The sequence below is a fragment of the Beauveria bassiana genome (assembly GCF_000280675.1).
Source record: "Beauveria bassiana ARSEF 2860 unplaced genomic scaffold BBA_S00002, whole genome shotgun sequence".
In the NCBI taxonomy this organism is placed as follows: domain Eukaryota; kingdom Fungi; phylum Ascomycota; class Sordariomycetes; order Hypocreales; family Cordycipitaceae; genus Beauveria; species Beauveria bassiana.
Genome location: NW_007930837.1, coordinates 495,923 through 514,444, shown reverse-complemented (window position 1 = coordinate 514,444; position 18,522 = coordinate 495,923). Strand labels below are relative to the sequence as shown.

Below are 18,522 nucleotides of genomic sequence, written 5' to 3'. Positions count from 1 at the left end.
GCCCTCGCTTTAGTCGGGGCGCTTTGGTCCCCCTGTGATGCCGAAATGCACCCTAAAGATTATTTAGTGGCTTCGGCTCTCCTCCTTTCTCTCCCTCCAAACCCCCCTTTCATAAAACGTCAGCGGCATGTGCCTACACGCAGCAACGCTCAATGTCTTTCGACCGAGTGTGTCCTGAACAAGAGGTACTTCGCAGGTACCCCATCACAAGACCAACCACACCTGGACAGAGCCCGCTTATTATTTTACCTCTTACTACAGGCGCTGGAGCACCCACTACAGCGCGGCCCAGCTCCCAGGCCACGGCTTACGAGAGAATGTCGGACGGGGCGGCATAAGCCTGCGTAAGTCGAACCGATTGCCTTGTTTGCAGGGTCCTCCTGAGGTGGGCTGGCAACAAACATTGTGACACATATACAACAAGAGAAGAAGAAAAAAGTGAACCCCGTCACTCGTGGTGGACAATGTGAGAAAAAAACGGTCTCCTCGGTGTGTCAAGCTTGTGGCTTGAGCAGCCACCTTACTCCGTCTTGTCCGCCATCCGCCCTGCGGAACCAACTAGCCACAGGCCCACGCACGCGAACCGCCACGAAAATGAACCTGCGCTGTCCACAAAGGTTCACGCCGAACAAGTTGCCAAAACGGCGGGTTCCGGTAGGCGCGGGGCGAGCGGCCTCGCTCTGGGTAAATCTTTGTTTGAAATGATGCAGCTGTAATGATCAGCACACACGCGCACGACCATAGAAAATGTTCGTCCGAGTGACTATCGCACACCGAGGTATTGATACCTCACTCACCTTCGCGTACCCTTTCCCTAGGAAAATACCGGGCGGCGGACCCGGCTATAAGATCAGCCGCTTATTTCCAACGCTCTTGGGTATCTGCGGGCGTGGCGCACCGAAGAAAGAACAAAGATAACAACAAAAATGCGTATCAAAGACGCCAAGGAAAGACCGACACAAAACACCTTGTAGAAAAAAAAGATACATTATGCAGCCACAGTACATCCCACGCGGTTCGTCCGTCAAACGCTGCGCGCCTCGTGCAGCCCATCTGCATGCGACGTCGGACCACACAACGTCACACCCAACCGGCGGCTAAATAGTATACGTGTGTGTAGCCTGGGCCCTGTACCTAGGCAGGTAAGTAGTAGGCCTGCGTCTCGACAGGGCACCTGTTTACAAGACAACAGCAATTGCGCCGCCTAACGCGCTTCTCTTCTTACCTGGACCATCGGCGCCATCAAAAGGCTCAAAGCGGTAGGGCTAACCAAAAAGTCTGCACAGCTTCAAGCATACATTGCTGTCTATCGTCGACTGCCAGTGCAACACGCTGCTTGGTACAAACATACTCGACATTGAACAACGTCAAAAGACAAACAAGTATGAATGCAATACCAGGTTGCCATTTTTATCTATTTTCATAAGACATGCTCGTCGAATTAAGTATTTTGAGCCATTAGAGAAATTTCCATCTCGCAAGCGAGCCCTCATGCAAGTCATGATACACAAACTACACTAAAAATTGTCAAAGACAAAACAGACCGAATCCGGAACACCGAAACAACCTTTATCCCTCAATTGGCGGTATAAACCCGCTTGTATACTGTAAATGCTCCATAGTGTCGTGCGATTGCACGGGTTGAGATTTGAACGCCCGCATAGGCGCAGTGTGTTGTGGTAGTGTGAACCCACGATCCAGAGCGAGCTGCACAAGCGTTGCAGCCTCTTTGAACCTCTTTTCGCGATACTTTTCGTAGACTGCTGCATGATGTAAACGCGGGTGCTCGCAGCATTCAATCAGCATCGTTACCAGTGGCTTCAGCTGGCTCCAGGTGTAGCCTGAAAAGTAGACATGAGCCTTGGTCTGTCAAATTATGTTAGTAACTCATAGTGCGATTGCATCTGTGTCGCACGTACCCAGTCACCCTTGTTCAGAATTAACCTCGACAAGCAGTGCGCACCAGCTGCCAGAAAGCTGGGTGGTGAGGCTACAAAGCGCTCATCCATGATTGTGAGCTCAAGAAAGTACTTGGCCAGCGTGCGCGTGTCCAAATCATAATCATCAGCCTTGCTGACTCTGCGCAGGAAGCTCATTGGGCCGGGCCAGCCGAGCTCAAAGTTGAGCATGCTGAGCATAAAGCGCTCAGCTTTGAGAATCTCCTCGGGGGAGTAGCCATTGTCGACCATGAAGACAATTTCATCCATAGACGGGCAGTTGATTTCCTCATACTTGGATGCCACGAGCAACGCGGTAGCGCCGACCAGCTGCAACTTCGTGACCGAGATGATCTTGTATGACAGAAAGCGGTCAATGTAGTTGACGGTGAGAAATAACGTTTCGGGCAGGAGAGCAAAACGGCTGTGAACTTGCACCAGCCAGTCCATCAAAACCGATCGCATTGACCATTGAATTTCTGTTTGCACCTCCATGTAGTGGGGGTTGGGGAGCATCTTGATCTGCTAAGCGGTTAGCTCAGTCATCCCTTCTGGATCCGTTTAGTCACATCTACTTGCCTCGAGCTCGTGCAGATAGTCAAATATTTCGTCACCATACTCTGCCACCATGCTGACGTCCCAAGCTTCTTCTTCAAAATCGGCAGTAAATCTCGATTCCTCCACCTCAAGTCTAGCCTCCTCCAGCTCCCGTTGAACACGGGCCGTCAGACGGGGAGCGAGCAGCGTTGTGGCACCAACAGTAGTATAGTCTCTTGATCGGAAACTATGCGCAGTGGTGAAGGCTTGATCTTGGTCGTCGTATTCTTCGTCTTCTTCCTCGTCCCACTCCTCCGGCTCGGAGAGGGCAGGGTATGAAGATTCTTTAAACGAATGGCTCGTGGTGGGCCGAATCTCGGCTAGAGAAGAGCCGCTAGCCGCGAGTGGCATTGCTTCAGCCGCGTACAATGGGTGCTGTGACTCAGAATCAATGTGGTATGGGCCCGTGTCGAAATAGACGGTGTGGCCGCTCGCTTGTTCGAGGGCAGGAACGTGCAACTTGGCAAGCTCAGGTTCTTCCGGAATGTCGAAATGTGTTGACTCGTAATCAATTCTTTCGAAAAACTTGCTCTGCGTTCTACGCAAGGAGGGCTGCTGGGGCTTAAGCTGGGGCTGACTCTTGTAGTGTCGAGGTTGCTTTGCAGCGTGTGATGTGTTGGCTTCAAGAGCAGAGAGCTGGTCCTGGCTTTCCCTGGAGATTCGTGTAGGATGCAGGTTCGAAGCTACAGTGTGATCTTGCTGGGCAAGGGGTTTATGTTGGTGAAGAGGAGGCTTTGGTGCCTGGATTGACTGACTCTCAGAAAGCGGCTTGATGGGTTTGTTCCCAAGAGCACCGTGCCGCAGAGCTGCACGAGTCAAGGTTTCCTTGCTGTAAGCGGTATTCTCCTTATTCAGATTCGAACCTATGGGACCGAGCACCGACACCGTAGCAGGCTGGGCCTTGAGGCCAGCTTTGGCGTCATGGTGGGCAGCAGAGTGCCTAGACATGTTGTTGGTGACATCGCCAAAGGCAGCGCGCTTGGCCGGGCCGCGAAAGCCAGCGGTGGCGGCGGACACCATGCCGGCAAGACTTCCGGTAGACTTGTGACGATGATGCAGGCTAGGTGCAATGCTCTTCTCGGAAGCAAGGGGTCGGAAACGCTGCTACGGATCGTAAAGGCAATGTTGTTAGTACTCACAACCAATATGCTCGCACAGGGGGTATAAACGAAGAAGCAAGGCAGACAAAGCTGCAACGGGAAGAACAAGTCGGAATAAAATGAAATAATAAAGACGGTAACAATTGCCGTCTATGGCGAGGCGAGAAGTGGGAAGCAAAAATTGCTGGGTGGGAGAGGACAGCACGTTTGGAGCAAACTCACCCGAGTGTCCATGTTGTTTGGCAGCTGCCAGGCAGTGTGATTTCGGCTCTGGGACAACAGTCTCAACTGGCAGAGCTGCGATTGCCGCCAACGGATGCGAGATGGGAGAGTCCCGGCGGTCTCGCGGAATTGACGAATCGCAAGAGCGATTCTATTTCATCGGTATTTTTCTATTTCCTCTTTTGCTCGTTCCTGTGGTTTCCTTTTGTGATGTTGAAGCGTTCGACGCGAATTGGGCCAGCGCAAGATTTCTGAGACGATGGCGTAGCTTCCGGCGACAACGCAAAAGAGGGCCGGCCTGAGAACAAACAGCCAAAAAGAAGAATCGATCGCCAAACAGAGAGTCGCAGTCGCTTCGATACGAGGAGAAGCTGAGCGACAAATGCAGAAAAGCAAGGAGCCAAATAAGACGAAGAGACGAAAATGATAGATGCTGATGCAAAAAGTTGAAATGGGACAGACGCGCAATGAGTCGGATTGGGTAGCTCTGGGGGGCAAAGAGATTACACCAGCAACACCAAAGATGAGCATGTACTGGGGAATGCGCGAGACGACAAGGAAGAAGAAAAATAATGGCAACGCAGCAGCGTTCGGAGCCAAAATTAGAAAAGGTACTTGGTACCGGGTTGTTATCCAAGCAAGGGGAAAGAGGAAAAGAAAGGGAGAGCAGTAAATAGCCGAGTATTGATACAAAAAAGGGACAAGTACGAGATGACATGTTCCTGGTCCCATGTAATGTACACAGCGGCCAAGTGCTGTGTTGTTTATTTGTTTACCAGTAGGTACCTAAATAAATGTTACGAGTCGGAGGATCCGCGAGGTACCTAGCGCAGCAAAATACAGTGTAGAGGTACAAGCGGGGCCAGACAAGCCATTGAGTGGGCGGGGTGAGTGGGAGATAGTCTGCCAGCTTGGTGCTTCGTAGAGGAGTGAGAGACGAGTCCGCTACCGTCTCGTCCAATAGTAATAGCATCTGCGAAAGCGTTGCTGAAGGCTTCCTTTGGTTGCACGGGATTTTTTGCTCGCTCCAACCCTTTCTCTGCCTGGGGAAGCTGAAGCAGCACAACATCTGGTATGCGACGCACGGATCTCGCTGTGGCTCCAGCGCGCGCCAGGCAAAAAAAGGGCGACCAGGACCTGGTCGTCACGGCGATGACGATTTTCCGAGGCTGACTAACCATGTGCCAAAACAAACGGCTGCCAAGAGCGGTAGTGGCCGGCACAACGACACCTACGCCTAAGCTAGTCCATATCGGGAGTCGTGCTGCGGCCCGTCGCGTCTTACCCCCGTGCAGCAATTCGGTTCTATATTCGTTGTATAAGCGCCACAGCAGCAACCCAGCACTATACAATCTAGTCCAATACAGATTAAGAAATTTACATATTCCGCGATATCAGCACAAAGACTTTCGGGGCATAATTTCAGATGGTAGTGCGGCTGGCGTGGCTATAGTTGTCCTCTGCGCACCCGCGTCGTGGCTTGGGCCCACATCGACACCAAATAGTCACGCTCGCACGTGATCTGAGCCCCGGATCTTTTGGCAACGAATCGGAATTCGCACTGTGAAATGTTCGAGCGGGCGGCCGCAGCAGATGGTGGCAGAGAGAAAAGAGCATATGCATAAAAGCATGTGCCGGCGCGCACAAACCCCCTTCATCGCGCATCGTAGAATGATGGATGGGTAGGTTTTTGACCTTTTCTTCTTTCTTTTTACTGGCTTACTCGTACACAATGACCTGCGCCAATGGATGTGCTGCAGCTGACATGAGAAACACTCGCATCCCGTTAGCCGCCGAGGACAGCAAAAGGGCTCGTTTCAAGAACTCGGCAAGTGGAGTGTATCAATTTCCCTTCCGCGCATGCCGTCATAGGGATTTACTGACAACAGCATACCTGAAGGCTAATTTTCTCTTTCACTGTCATCTTGCTTTGTGAACATCAGCTATAATTAGGCGAAACATGCGCTGCGCATCTGCGCGCCAGGATCACCAATGTCGCGTTCATCGAGCTCGTCGTGTAGCCTCTCATCTTGCGCCTACCCTACGTCAACTCTGCGCAATCGTAAAAGCTGTCGGAAACAGGAAACCGCGCACACCTACGATAGACAGGTGTCTCCTCTTTATCTCTTTCCAGCTGTTCATGCCATTCGAGGTCAAAGCTGGCCGTCTCCCCTACCGACGCCGGCAGACGTCGGCGAGGAGGGGTCGAAGCCGCCAACAAAGCCTCCTTCTTACCTTTGACTCCGCCTCACCGTCCCTAACTCCCACGTCATCCGATAGTATGTTTCCGTGCCCAAAAACTCAAGGCCAATGGATCGCTCGCCAGTCTCGGCGTTGCGCAAAGAGTCAAGATCCCTGGGCCTTTCTTCAATGTTCTCTTTTTATTCGCCACGTAGTGACCTTGACCCGTGGCCCACACACTCACATACCCAGCCTCGCGCAATCTCACCAAAGAAAAGCCCGAGAACCTCTGTGAACCACTCGCGACGAATCCCCCGTGATAGGGTGTCTCTGAGATTACAGTCTGCAACGGCTTCCCAGCATCGCGTTATCGTGCGCTCATCGCCCGTTTGTCATTTGCCCGTTCGCGCATGTCCCTTGATGGGCCCTTCCCCCCATGTTGGGAAACTGAGCCCCGGGCGGCTACGGGTTTGCGCAACGTTGCGCTGCGTCGCACAAGACGTACTAGTGAGCAAAGACCGCCTCTATCGACTGGAATTTACATCTAGCCTGCGTAGAACCGTTTGCGCCCGTTTTCAAGTATGCGCGTAGTGCGGCGCGAACACGAAGAGCAATTCGGTAGGTAGAGTTCTGGCCTGGGGTCAAGTCAAACGCAGATGCTGCGTCGCAATGGACCGAGACAAGATCTGCGCCGGCAGCCAGGGAGGAACGTCGGCTGGTCGCATCGCATCGCAAGCTATCGCGAGACTACCAATTGTACCTTGACCAGCTCATTGACCATGTTTGCGCCGTTTTGCGCCGTGCGCGACGGAGAAAACTTGTTGCTGCCCAGGTTCACGCGCGCCGGCGACGCCATTGCGCAAGTGGCCGTTTGCACTGTCGCGGCCCTCCACCCAACTGTGTCATGGCGCGACACTGGCCAGCGAGGCGGAAAACCTTAAAAAGGCAGAGCAAGGGCCGTGGCGCAAATAATGAAGTATGAACCTTTTGGTCTTTTCGTGGCCGGCTTCACGCGCGCGCAATGGCTTTGCTGGCCGGCGACTCTTGGTATGCATAGCAGAGAGATGTCGGTCGGATTGACTATCTAGTGATGACTCACAGAAATTTGTGCGCGCGCGATATTAGCAACAATGTCAATTTGCGATGATAATAGCCAAAGATTCTACATAGATTGCGATAGCATTTGCAGGCAACGCGGCGCACACAAGGTCAGTCCCTCGAGCGGCTACCGAGCCTCAGGTTGAGCCCAGCAAGATTCAATTCTGCGCGCGCTCACTGGTCCTAGCTCAGCGTATGGGGGGGCCTCTCTGTTTCAATATTTACTTCGTACTGCTGATTATTCGGGTGGCGATATGTTTGATTTGCACCCACTGGTGGGAAATGCTATTGTCGATATTGGTGACCCTGGATTCTCATTTCCACCGGATATTACAGGTAGCTTAAATTTCTGCGTGGCGGCCCCTTTGACAACGCACAACCTGTGCCGGATAGATCAAATTGAAATCGCGAAAACAAAAGAGCAGACAAGAAGAAAAAGCCGCCTAGTCCACTTCCAAAGGCAGCGTGACCCATGGGCAAGTAAAGAGGCTAATCATGCAATAGTGCGTGCATACGGCGCAGTTCTTGTTCAATGTTAGCAGCAGCGTGCGGGGATTTTGACGAGAGCGGTGACGAAGCCACCAGACCAAGGTGCAGTCCAAGTCAAGCCCAGTGCCCTCCTGGCGCCGCCGAGAAGCCCCCATTTACATTAATTGGGCGGAAACTGCATCCCCGGAGCCCTTTTTGGCGGGGCGAGAGAAGCCACAGGTTCAATGGTTGGACAGACGGAGTGGTCTCTTGGGCAGACTTGTCGAGCTAATGCAGTATCTGAATTCCATGTTGTTGACATCTGGGCAGCGAGAAACGAACATTGTCGGGCAGCGAGAAAGAAGAAAGTGGTCAAGAGTAGAAATGTGTCGCGACGCAAAGAAGAGAGAAGGCGACTCGTCGCAAACCAAGATTGACAGGGTGCAGCCGACCCTGTCGCAAAAGTGGTCTGCAATAGTCTGTAGAGATCGCGGTCAAGGATGAGCGGGGCAAGGACAGCATGCAAGGGTCCGCAGCGGTTTGTGTGATTTGAGACGGTGATGATTATGACGGGGTTGATGAAGCCATGGGTCTAACTATTGCGCATAGTTAGGCAAGTTGATCAGGTAGAAAGACAGCCTTAACTAGTAGTGTCTGGAAGTTCTGATTGAAAAGCGCCAAACCAGCCCCCAGAAACTAAACCAGAGTCAACGTGCTCATGACGGTCCATGACGGAACCGCATCATGTCGTACTCGGTACATGGACAAAAAAAGACGAAAAGAACACCAGATGGCATATCTAGTAGATGGTAGCGCTGTCGTGTACCGTGTATCACAGCACGAGGGCGGGGTGATGCTAATAACGAAGACGAATGGCTGGCAGAGAGCATCATCAAGTGCTTGAAACGCAATCATTATTTAGCACCAGCCTTTGTGCAACTCCACGCGCAGCCGGATGGGAACCCCGTGCTGATAAAGGATTTTGCTTTGCTGGCACGTTTTTTCATTAACCGCCACAACTGGGCTCGCTAGGATTAAGCCACAAGCAATGTGGTCCCCTTGTCGCAAAAGAGGCCATCTGGGCAAGGGCTACTAGTCATTCCCTCTGTTCGATATCGTCTCGCAGTGGCAGACAACAGTCCAGGGGAGGGACCCCGAGGTTGCTCACCAGAAACGCTGGTTCAAAAACGGTTGCTATGCAGGCAGCCGCCTAGGAATTCTTACTCTTTATCAAACAGCCTAGCCTCAACAAGCGGCGTTGATTGGTGCGCAATTCACATCGAGTGCCATTCGCTTCGTTGGTGGCATGACGGGCTGGGCGCCAAACAGTTTGTAATAATTAGCCTTTCGTTTCTGGCTGTTGCTGCTGATTCTGCCTTGGAGGGTTTTTTTGACTCTTTCGTGATTTTAGCGTGCGATATCGAAGCCTGAGAAATGCCGAGCGAGGCCCGTCGGCAAGAAAACGCCAGGTTACAGGCCATGTCGCAGATTTGGGGCGCGCATTCGAAAAGAGCCGCCTTTGACAGTCTCTTTCTTGTGCAACCTGCCCATTCACGAGCGGCGACATCATGGTGCCCCTTGTCTTTTGTGCGAGAAGACGCTGCTCATGTCTTGGGTTGATGAGCCGGACATGCCTAGGTTGGCGCATCATCCATATGCCCCTTGCTGTCTAATAAGACTCTGGCAAGGTCTATTGATACAGTATCTATATAGTACAATGTATACGGAGTACATCATATATATGTTGGGAACCCGCCCCCCCTGGTTGCAAAACCATTTGGTTCCGAACCAAGGCTTTGTGGCTGACCAGTGACCACCACTACGACCCAAATGCGGCCCATCTGGGGAGCCCTCCGCGGAGCCGGCGAAGCGAGAGAGGATATAAACATGGCCAATGTACAGGTAGATTTGTACGCACAAAGGGCAATTAGTGGCTGTTTGCGTAAACTACACAGATTTAAAAGTTGGAAAGAAAAAAGGGCCAGAGCACACCGCGTGCTGGTCGTCTTTCCGCCAGCCAGGCCAGTAAACCAACTAACTAGCAGACTAGGTCTTCATCACCAAAAGTTGAACCGAGTGATCTTCCACCAACCACGGATGTGACAAGGGAGTAAGGGTGTCTGCTCGCCGACCGGCCTGCCTCGCTTGCCTTTTTTTTTTTTTTTTTTTTTTGGTTCCTTTTGGCAGCTCCTGCAGGTAATTGCCCTCAGCAGGCAGGTAAATTCCAACAGCATCCCGGATGGCTGCGCAGATCGATCTCGGGGCTTGTGCGGTAGACGGCAGTTGGCAGCGCCTGGGGAAAACGCACGGCGCAGGGCATGGGGTGGGAGCGCTGTGGGATACATACAGGTAAATGATGGACAGAGCTTTGCAAATATCTAGCTTGCAAACCTGTTTGAACCCTCTCGTTGGTGCAGCGCGCGCCTGCGCGGGGTGCAGGCTTGTATCAGAAACATCATGTCCTGTAACCTGCGGGTGTTGCGTGATGCTTGTGTGCACGCTAAAACAAAGAATCTGAGCTGGGGCAGCTGAGCACTGTGCCGCCACTATCAGCCAAGTATTGAATAGTGTAATCCTGTATCTGTGCTCATAACCATGATTTCAGGTGAGGAAATATTATTTACTGGTAAATAACCAGAGGTTGTTTCGGCGCCGGCTTGCCAATCAGATAGCTGCTCGCCTGCCCACCTGCCACCGTCCGCCCGCCCCCCCTCAAGGACCAAATTAGCCGCCCGTGAAATCTGTTTGAGGAATAAGGGCAAAGTGATCGTCTTGTTTCGGCCTTTGGACTATTGCGCATTCCAGTCTCCCTTTTCATCTTGGTCGATAGGGGAAATGCCTTTTGCGTCTGGCAGTAAATCGCCGCCAGCGAATGAATCGTGCCTACCTACCTACCTACTTATGCGCTGGCGAAATGGCCAGAATGTGTGCCAAAGCGGGCCAAGGTTGGAGCCAGGATGGGCATATGACACGCTCTTTGTAGGAGCAACCGAATTGCCTTCTTTCTTGCTGTTGATTTCATCATCTTAATTCTCGATATTATTCCACCATTGCAGTCAGACATCATTTAGTCTCTTATTTTACATGCTCTATCCACTGCCCAGGCACACGAGCCGTCCACCCTCGAACTGCGGAAGGCTGCAGATGGCCATCACCGCCGCTGCCTGGCTATGGGACTATCTATATCCACTGTCTTGCCTCGTACCTCATGCTCGCAGTTTCCAGGGCCGATGCAGCCATCACCGCTCCAAGTGACTGATGACCATGGCGGGCCGATGCAGCTGGTATAGATGCGTTAGCACGGGCGGCACTGTATAGGGAGCTTCAGGACCAGCTTCCTCCCTTCTCCGCGTCTGATGTTGTCTGGCCTTGTTCCACTGCGGCCATGCCATGGACACAATGGTAGATGAAGACGCCAGTCACACCATCTCGTCCCGTAGGCTCACGCCATCCATCCAGCCCGCCCGAGCCGTTGTCGCCGTCCGGCGCAAATGCAATGGACTGACTGCCGTCATGGGTCCCAACAAGCTCTTCGCGCAGCGCTAGCACCTGTCGCATCCCACTCACACCAACGCATCCATGTAGTTGTCGTGTATATGCAGGCAATACGTGATGTACATGGGCAACCCTTCTGGTCGATTAGGCGGGAGAACCCTTTTTTGTTAGCAATGTGCCCTTTGGCTCATGAAAGCATCACACTCTGCGCTATCTGCTTTGCCTGCGAGCAGCTGGTCCAGTTACTTGGCGCATGTGGAGACTCGAGGCCAAATGGCGGAGGAGCTTGTTGTGGATTGAGACCCAAGGTGAGGCGAAGAGAAGATTTGAACAAAAAAGACACTCACGCGGGGCAAAGACATTCACAAGATGGACAAATAAAGAATTTTCCAGCGGTGATATTTTTTAGGATCAGCTTATCTGGAGTGTATTCTAGTGGAAAGCTTCCATCTCAACCGGTACCAACTCGATCCATCGGCTTGCGAAACCTTGGGCACGTTTTAGGCAGTTCCATACCTGAGCCAAGGCTGGCTGGCCCGGCACAGTGCCACCCACACACACGCTCTCGTTTTGGCTTCCTTTCAGGTGACTCGCCAGCCTCTGATCAGTGGATGTTGTGACTTGTGTGAGTAGTGGACATGTTTATTACGAATGAAGAGTAAAGAGCGAAGAACGGTGAGAGGCAGGCTCCTTTGCGTTTTGTGTGGGAAAAGGTAGGTCACCTAGATGTGTAGCGCCTCCAATGCCCAGCCTGCCCGCACTGTACGGGACGAGGAACCAATGCCGGCGCAAACAGAGCACTGCGCCAATTCAAGTTCTGTCGCAAGACGACTCTACAGCATCCACCTACGCGATGCATTGCTCAATGGTTGACTAACAGAACAATCGCGTTACCAGTAAATGCTTTCGTACATTCTTCTAATGCGCTTTCTCACACCAAGAGAGAATGAGGAAGCCTCCCATGGCCCTCGGACAATGCGGCGATCGCACGTCGGTGGCACATCAGGCCAAAGGATGGTTGCATGAGGCGCTGGCTTCTCTACAGCGCATTACAGCACATTACAGATGCCTGTTTGGCTTCTGGGCGCTGTGTGTTAGCGGGTCAGCCAATGGGCCACAGCGGCCACAGCGGCCTGGGGCGGCCGTCTTGGGCGGCCTACAGCGCTCTCAGCGTATGGTTCCTCGCTGTAACCCTCTTTTCTGTACACTGTTTATCAGACTTCTCCCACTGTAAACCAGCCACACCAAGGCGCAGCCCAGGCTCAGGCCCAAGCCGCTCTCTCTCACTCGATAAAATCGTTCGGCGTCCTGCTACTTGCTCCTCTTTTCCCCATGCACACCAGTCCATCGACCTCTTCTGCCTCAACCACTTCCATCTACCAACTGATATACATCTTGGGTGAGTCCTGTTGCTTCCATTTGCTATCGCGATCCTCCATTTGCTCTTCTCTACCCCGTCCCATCATCTTCCTCGCCGCGCCGTTCCTCTGCGCCTTCTTCCGCCTTGTCCATACATGCACACACATCTGGCTGCGACGGTTCGACCGCCAGACTCTGCCTCAAGTCTCCTTGTTCCTCTCCATCATCGCACCATTTTCTGCCTCGCATCCAAAGTCATTCCCATCGCTAATTGCCACAGACTCTTCTCTAAATCTCTAGCCGGCTGCTTTGTCGACGCACTCGCAAAACCGCACCCTCGTTTTCCCGTCTTCTGCGCCAGCCCGGTGCTGACGACTCGGCGCTAGCCCGCCCTCCTCTTCAAGCCCTCACGGCGGTGATGCAGCCTTGAACTGCATCTTACCAATCTCACGCCGCTTCTTCGAACCCATCGATCGCTACAATCAGGCATATCCTGCTGTTATAATCACCTACTGGAATTCTTTCCGCTCCCTGGTCTTTGCGGTCCTCGTTTACTCCTGTGTGCCTTGTGCCCTTGACCCGGGCCTCTTAGCACCTGCGTCCGCAAAAACCGCAACCCACCCCAGACGGTACGTTGGCATTTTGCCGCCGCCGACTGTCTAATCTTTCCATCGCTTGGATCGATCAACCTCTATATCACACATATGCGCACCATGACTTCCATGTCGCCCATAAATACTGCTGCCGCCATGTCCGGCCCCTCCTCCCATAACGGCAGCGTCTCCCCGAGACAGCCCTCGCCGCCAAAGAATGTCGCATTCGAGTTGTTGTTCCTCGACTCTCCTCAATATCGTGCGCGGCTCCCTATGCGCGTGCAAATTTACCCCCATGACACAACCGACTCCATTGTCACTACGGTCAAGAATTTTTATGGCCTCTACTCCGGTCGGGCTGGCTCCAAGGGCGTCAGCTTCGAGGACGACCAGGGCAATACTCTGATCGCGCGGTATGAAAACTTCAGCAACAACATGATTGTCTATGTCCGTGTCATTGAGGAGCCCCCTGTCGCTGCTACCGGCTTCTCCCAACAAAATTACCAGACTTCTGCAGCACCCGACGCTTACTATGAGGGCGATCAATATGCAACAAATCGCCAGCAGGGCGATGAAGCCCCCAATGGCCGATTGCCGCGCCAGAGAAGCCAGTCTCCTCGGGTCGCTGGCGCCAGCCGCAGCGGCTCTGTGAGCAGCAAGAAGAGCCGCTCTCGATCTGTCAAGAGCCGCGCCTCCAATACTCTTCACGGCGACTCGTACAGCGCGAGCGTCGATGGCTATAGCAGCGGCGACGGAGAGCAAGGCAGTGTTTCTGGCCGAAGCAAAGAGCAGCTCGGTACCACTGATATCAGCGTCGAGAACATTGTCGAGGGTGGTCGACGCAAACGAGCAAAGTTTGAGAGCTCGGTAAGGACATGTTTGTTTCTGCATCATCGAGATGGATGCCACCAAAGAGCCGTTTGATTCTAATCCTCCTCTTCTTGTCTAATAGGAACTTCCTCTTTTTGCGCCTCCCCAAATGCCAGCCGCCACCTCCAACCCATCTGTGTCCCCTGCTCGCCGAATTGACTCCCGGGCACCCCTGTCCTACGTGCCACATGGGACGAACCCATTCACGAACCCGCGATCCCTACATGCTTCCTCAAGTTATGGCAACAGCTACCAGACCGGCGTTTATGCAACTCCCAGCACTGAAGGCCGCCGTCATCATCGTGGCAGTATCAGCTATGGTAGTAGTGGCGCCATGGGTATTCTACCTACTCCAGACCCGACTGTCGGCAGCTGCATGTCTGAAGAGGACAAGGATGTTGCCATTCAGCTGATGCGCCTGGGTGAAATGTCCAACATCTCACATGGCCGTACCTCTGCCTCCACATTGGACGACACCTTCAGCGGCAGAGCCGATAATACTTCCTCAACTGGAGCTACTAGCGAGGGGGAAAGCGAGAGCGACGAGGAGCTCCCTGCTGCTCGTCGCCAGAAGCTTGACATGTCGGGAGCCTCCAAACTCATTTACCCAACAACGGAGAGCAGCCTGACGCACGCTCAAGCCGAGTACAGCAGCGACCAGGGCGATGATGACGATGGCAAGTCAGGACAGGCCATGACCAAGCCTATCCCCAAGCACAAGCCCACTCCCTCCATGCCCAAGCCACCGGCCAAGCCTAAGATACACAAGCCGTCCAATAGCTTGAAGATGAAAAAACCCCCGGTGCTTACCAATGTACCCATGTCCCCCGCTTCTGCTCCGCACTCGCGGAAGCCTTCGGTCGCTTCCATCAGCGGCATGCCTCCTCCTCCCCCTGGCGACGACGAAGCCGATCTGTCTACCAAGCCACGCTGCCAGAGGTGTCGCAAGAGCAAAAAGGGTTGCGATCGTCAGCGCCCCTGCGGCCGCTGCCGTGACGCCGGCCTGTCCGCCGATCAGTGCATCAGTGAAGATGAAGGCAATGGCCGCAAGGGCCGCTATGGGCGCCATATGGGCGTGCCCATCAAGACTAATGATGCTCCTGTCGCGGTTCAGCCGACTCTGCTTCCGGCGGCTCCTATCGCCCCGATAATGGCGGTAGCCGTCGACAAGAACAAGAAGCGGAAGCGGTAAGCGTCGGAATAGCCAATACTATTGACAGTCAACTGTATTAGCATGCAGCTGTCTCGATGAAGGTCGGCATAACTGCTGCCAGACCTTGACTTTGCAAGTCGCTCGCGTGATTCACGGTACGAAGCTACGTCTGTTTATCTCGGTTCCTTTTGTTTTTTTGGCTGCCTCCGAAGTTTCGTGGCGCGTTCGATATATGGCGCTGAAAGGATGTAATTACGACGGCCTTTGGACAAGGTCAACTACGCTCCCTAGACTGGCGTTGGGCTCATTGTAGGAGTTGTTTATTTTGTGTTTACTTTCTGCTTATTACCTTTTTATTACTGCTCTTGGTTCCGTGTTTTTTTTTTTTTTGGCAATGATTCCTTTCTTGCCCGCGATTGCTTTCTTGCTACAATTGCCAAGGCGTCCCGTCAAGGACTGTCGAATCGGGAGATGAAGGAAGTTGTTGAATGATAAGGGATAGAAACAGAAAAGCCGGGAGAGGCATTGACAGGTAAAGAGAAGAGAAAAAGGACTTGCAAAGAGGAGGCGGATGCGAGGGAGGAGGATAGTATTTTGATACTTGGACAGTGTACGCTCTGGTAAGCGCACGATGTTTTGTTGGAATCGCGCGCGCCTACCGAGGATGCGCGCACATGGTACACGGCAGAGGAACGGGAAAAAAAGAAGATGGGGAGGCACTGGGGTCGCGCATGTTTTTGCTTTTCTGTATGCTTGTTTCTTTATATTATCTTTCAGGTCCTTTTTTTTTTTTTTATATCTGCGAAATTGTCTCGAGGGAAGAGATTTGTTACCTGAGGCTTCGGGTTGGCTGTTTGTGCCATTTGTTTCTTGGTTTTTTGGCCTTTTTTGTTGTCATCTTCTTTTGCTTCTACGGTTTGTTTACTTCCCGATCGATTTTGATTGCGTACGCTTATTTTAGTTGCTTTCTTGTTGCCATTTGATTTTAACTGATCTTTTATTATGACAAAGTGTGTCTGTTTGTGCGACTGTTTTCTTTGGTGGGTGCCGCACGAGGCGAGGCGCACACCGGATTTCTCTATAATTCCCTACTGATTATTTTATTATTTCCTTTTTGTAAGGTCCTTTCCCTAATCGAGTGAGAACGACCCTTTTAGCGAGAACTGGCTTTTTCAGTTACAAGCGCACCACCACGACCGTTCACATCCCAACGCGCACCAAGAAAACGGTGGCGATTTCGATCTGCCCCCCCCTCTCTCTTCCCCCCGCCCGACATCATCTAGTTTCAGCTGTGCGCGCGCAAAAGGAAAAATTCAAAATGGCATCATCCAATGCTTCCCCCCAACGCGACACCATTTCCGCGTCTGAAATGCATGCGCCGACGCGGCGTGGTGATGTAGTCTTGCGCGGCGCAAAGATTGCACGCACACACACACACACACACACACACACACCGCACCGCACGCACTGGTCGGTCGCCAACGTGGCTCCGCGGGCTTTTTTTTTTTTTTTGCTTTTGGGCAGCGGTGTATTGGTGGTTTGTGTGGGTTGCATCGGCACGCGATTTAACCCGGTTGAGCGGCGGGGTTTCCCTTCTTTTCTTCTTGTCAGTACCACGCTGCGGGGCTCGGCAGTCCCCCCTCTCCCCGCACAGTAACAGAAAACAGCCTACCCTGAACCTGTGCGGCGGCTGGCGGCGGCGCCGGCTTGATCCGGGGACGCGTTATCGTTATCGACAAGAGGGTGTGGAGCGGACTATCGGGCTGAGAGACTTGCCAAATCGGGTAATCACGTGTTTTGTGGTGGTGGCGCACTGGCGGTGTGTGTGGTTTCGAGAACTACGTCATAATTCTGTTGTAGGGTATCACCGTATTCTGGGAGGGTAAAATTTTGAGTGAATATGACGCGGCGAAGTTTGCGCAAGGTGCCTCTCTCGTGTATGGAATTTTGCTAGCTTTCTGACACACGAGGTTCCTGGTCTAGGGGAAGCTGGCCAGTTTGGGGGCTTTTTGTGCTGGCTGTAGGCAACAAGCTTGTGTTTGTTGCTCGCGGCTTTTTCTATTAGACGGCCGCAAAAGAAAACTACTTGCGGTTGAAGGGCTTCGTGTTTGAAAGCACTATTTTCATGCGAGAACCCTCCATACAGAACTGCATCGATTACGAGACGAATGACACCAGAATTGGCCAAGGATCCCGACATTGACAGCAGCTGGCCCTTTCGGGTCGTTGGAGAATGGAGATTGGTCTCTGCTTCCTTTGCGAGGATACGAAGATGCAGCAACTCGGAATTTTCCGCGCAGCCTTGATTTGATTGCAAGAAAGCTGGCCTCTACTCCCCTTGCAGCCAGAGACTGCCTACTCGGGGGTGTTAGCTCTATTCCCTGGTCCGCGCGATTGCAGCCACGACAGACCGTCCTGACGCGCCGACCACATCGTCGCACGTAGCGCTCAAAAGAGTAAAGAGGCAGTGAATCGTGTCTTTTCTTTATACTGACAACGTTCACCCAGCGGATGAGCCAGGCGTTGGCCGGAACTGTGGCCGAGTGCCGCCGTGCACACGCACTAGATTCTACGGCGCCTCCCTCCACCAATTTTGTCGACGCATGCGGTAGTCGCTTACGGGATTTAGCAGCAAGACTGGTGCGGTGCATGGATGCGATTTTAATCGAGAGACAGATTGATGCGAGAAGAAAGTATATGAGAAATTGTTTCAATGATTGGCCTCTCGGTGATGACGGCAGGGCGTGTCTGGCGATCGTTGCAGCGAGACGGCTTCAAGTATGGATTTCTTCGGCCGCAAAATCCTGGCTAAAGTTGATCTAGTAGCTTGGGATTAGGGAAGGGGCCAAAGCCGACGTTGTCCCACGAGACTGAATTAAGATCGACAACCATCCCGATCTCGTGAATTGGGCAGCCCGAATTGGCCATGACATCTTTTCCTGACGAGCAAACCATGGCCTGAATGACCCTTCTCTTTCTCTGTTTAAAATTTATAGCGACCGACAACAAGACGTCATGACGGATTGCGTACGACACAACCTGGCAGCCGACGCAAACCGTTGCCGTTTCTTGACCAGTTTGACGCGCATTCGTGCAACTTATCCCCGCGATATTGCTCTCTTTCCTGCCTCTTTCATTTGTTTTTCTGGCTTTTTAAAGATAAAATTGCTCAAAGAAGAGTCCACCGTACTACTTTTCATCAACATCAGTCTCCCTTGTCTCGAGCCTTTCTCAGGGAGGGTTACTGGTAAATCTCAGGAATGCGTAAATAGTGCCAAGGAGGCCAAGAGGACTGAAACCTCCCCGAGACAGCCTATTGGCCTCGGTTCACCGCCACTGCAAGAAGCATCATGTTGCTTGGCAAAAGAACAGACCGGCGTGTGATCTTTGCTTTACTCCAGTGGTGGTGTTCTACAAACGCGAGCGGGGCAATGTCTTGCACGTTTCTG

General features: G+C 52.7%; 3 protein-coding genes across 3 annotated transcripts; 1 reads left to right on the top strand and 2 right to left on the bottom strand.

Moving 5' to 3' along the window:
• Positions 1 to 1,569: 1,569 nt before the first annotated feature.
• On the bottom strand, positions 1,570 to 3,868 carry BBA_00832 (cyclin domain-containing protein; the record flags this gene model as incomplete). The annotated part of the gene is made up of 4 exons (XM_008595929.1): positions 1,570 to 1,866; positions 1,920 to 2,459; positions 2,565 to 3,638; positions 3,857 to 3,868. The coding sequence occupies 4 exons, from the start codon at positions 3,866 to 3,868 to the stop codon at positions 1,570 to 1,572; spliced, it is 1,923 nt and encodes a 640-aa protein (XP_008594151.1).
• Positions 3,869 to 5,805: 1,937 nt separating this feature from the next.
• On the bottom strand, positions 5,806 to 6,893 carry BBA_00831 (uncharacterized protein; the record flags this gene model as incomplete). Its single annotated transcript, XM_008595928.1, has 2 exons — positions 5,806 to 5,892; positions 6,798 to 6,893. The coding sequence occupies 2 exons, from the start codon at positions 6,891 to 6,893 to the stop codon at positions 5,806 to 5,808; spliced, it is 183 nt and encodes a 60-aa protein (XP_008594150.1).
• A 6,277-nt stretch (positions 6,894 to 13,170) lies between these two features.
• Positions 13,171 to 15,112, top strand: BBA_00830 (Putative Zn(II)2Cys6 transcription factor; the record flags this gene model as incomplete). The annotated part of the gene is made up of 2 exons (XM_008595927.1): positions 13,171 to 13,917; positions 14,003 to 15,112. The coding sequence occupies 2 exons, from the start codon at positions 13,171 to 13,173 to the stop codon at positions 15,110 to 15,112; spliced, it is 1,857 nt and encodes a 618-aa protein (XP_008594149.1).
• Between the last annotated feature and the right edge of the window lie 3,410 nt (positions 15,113 to 18,522).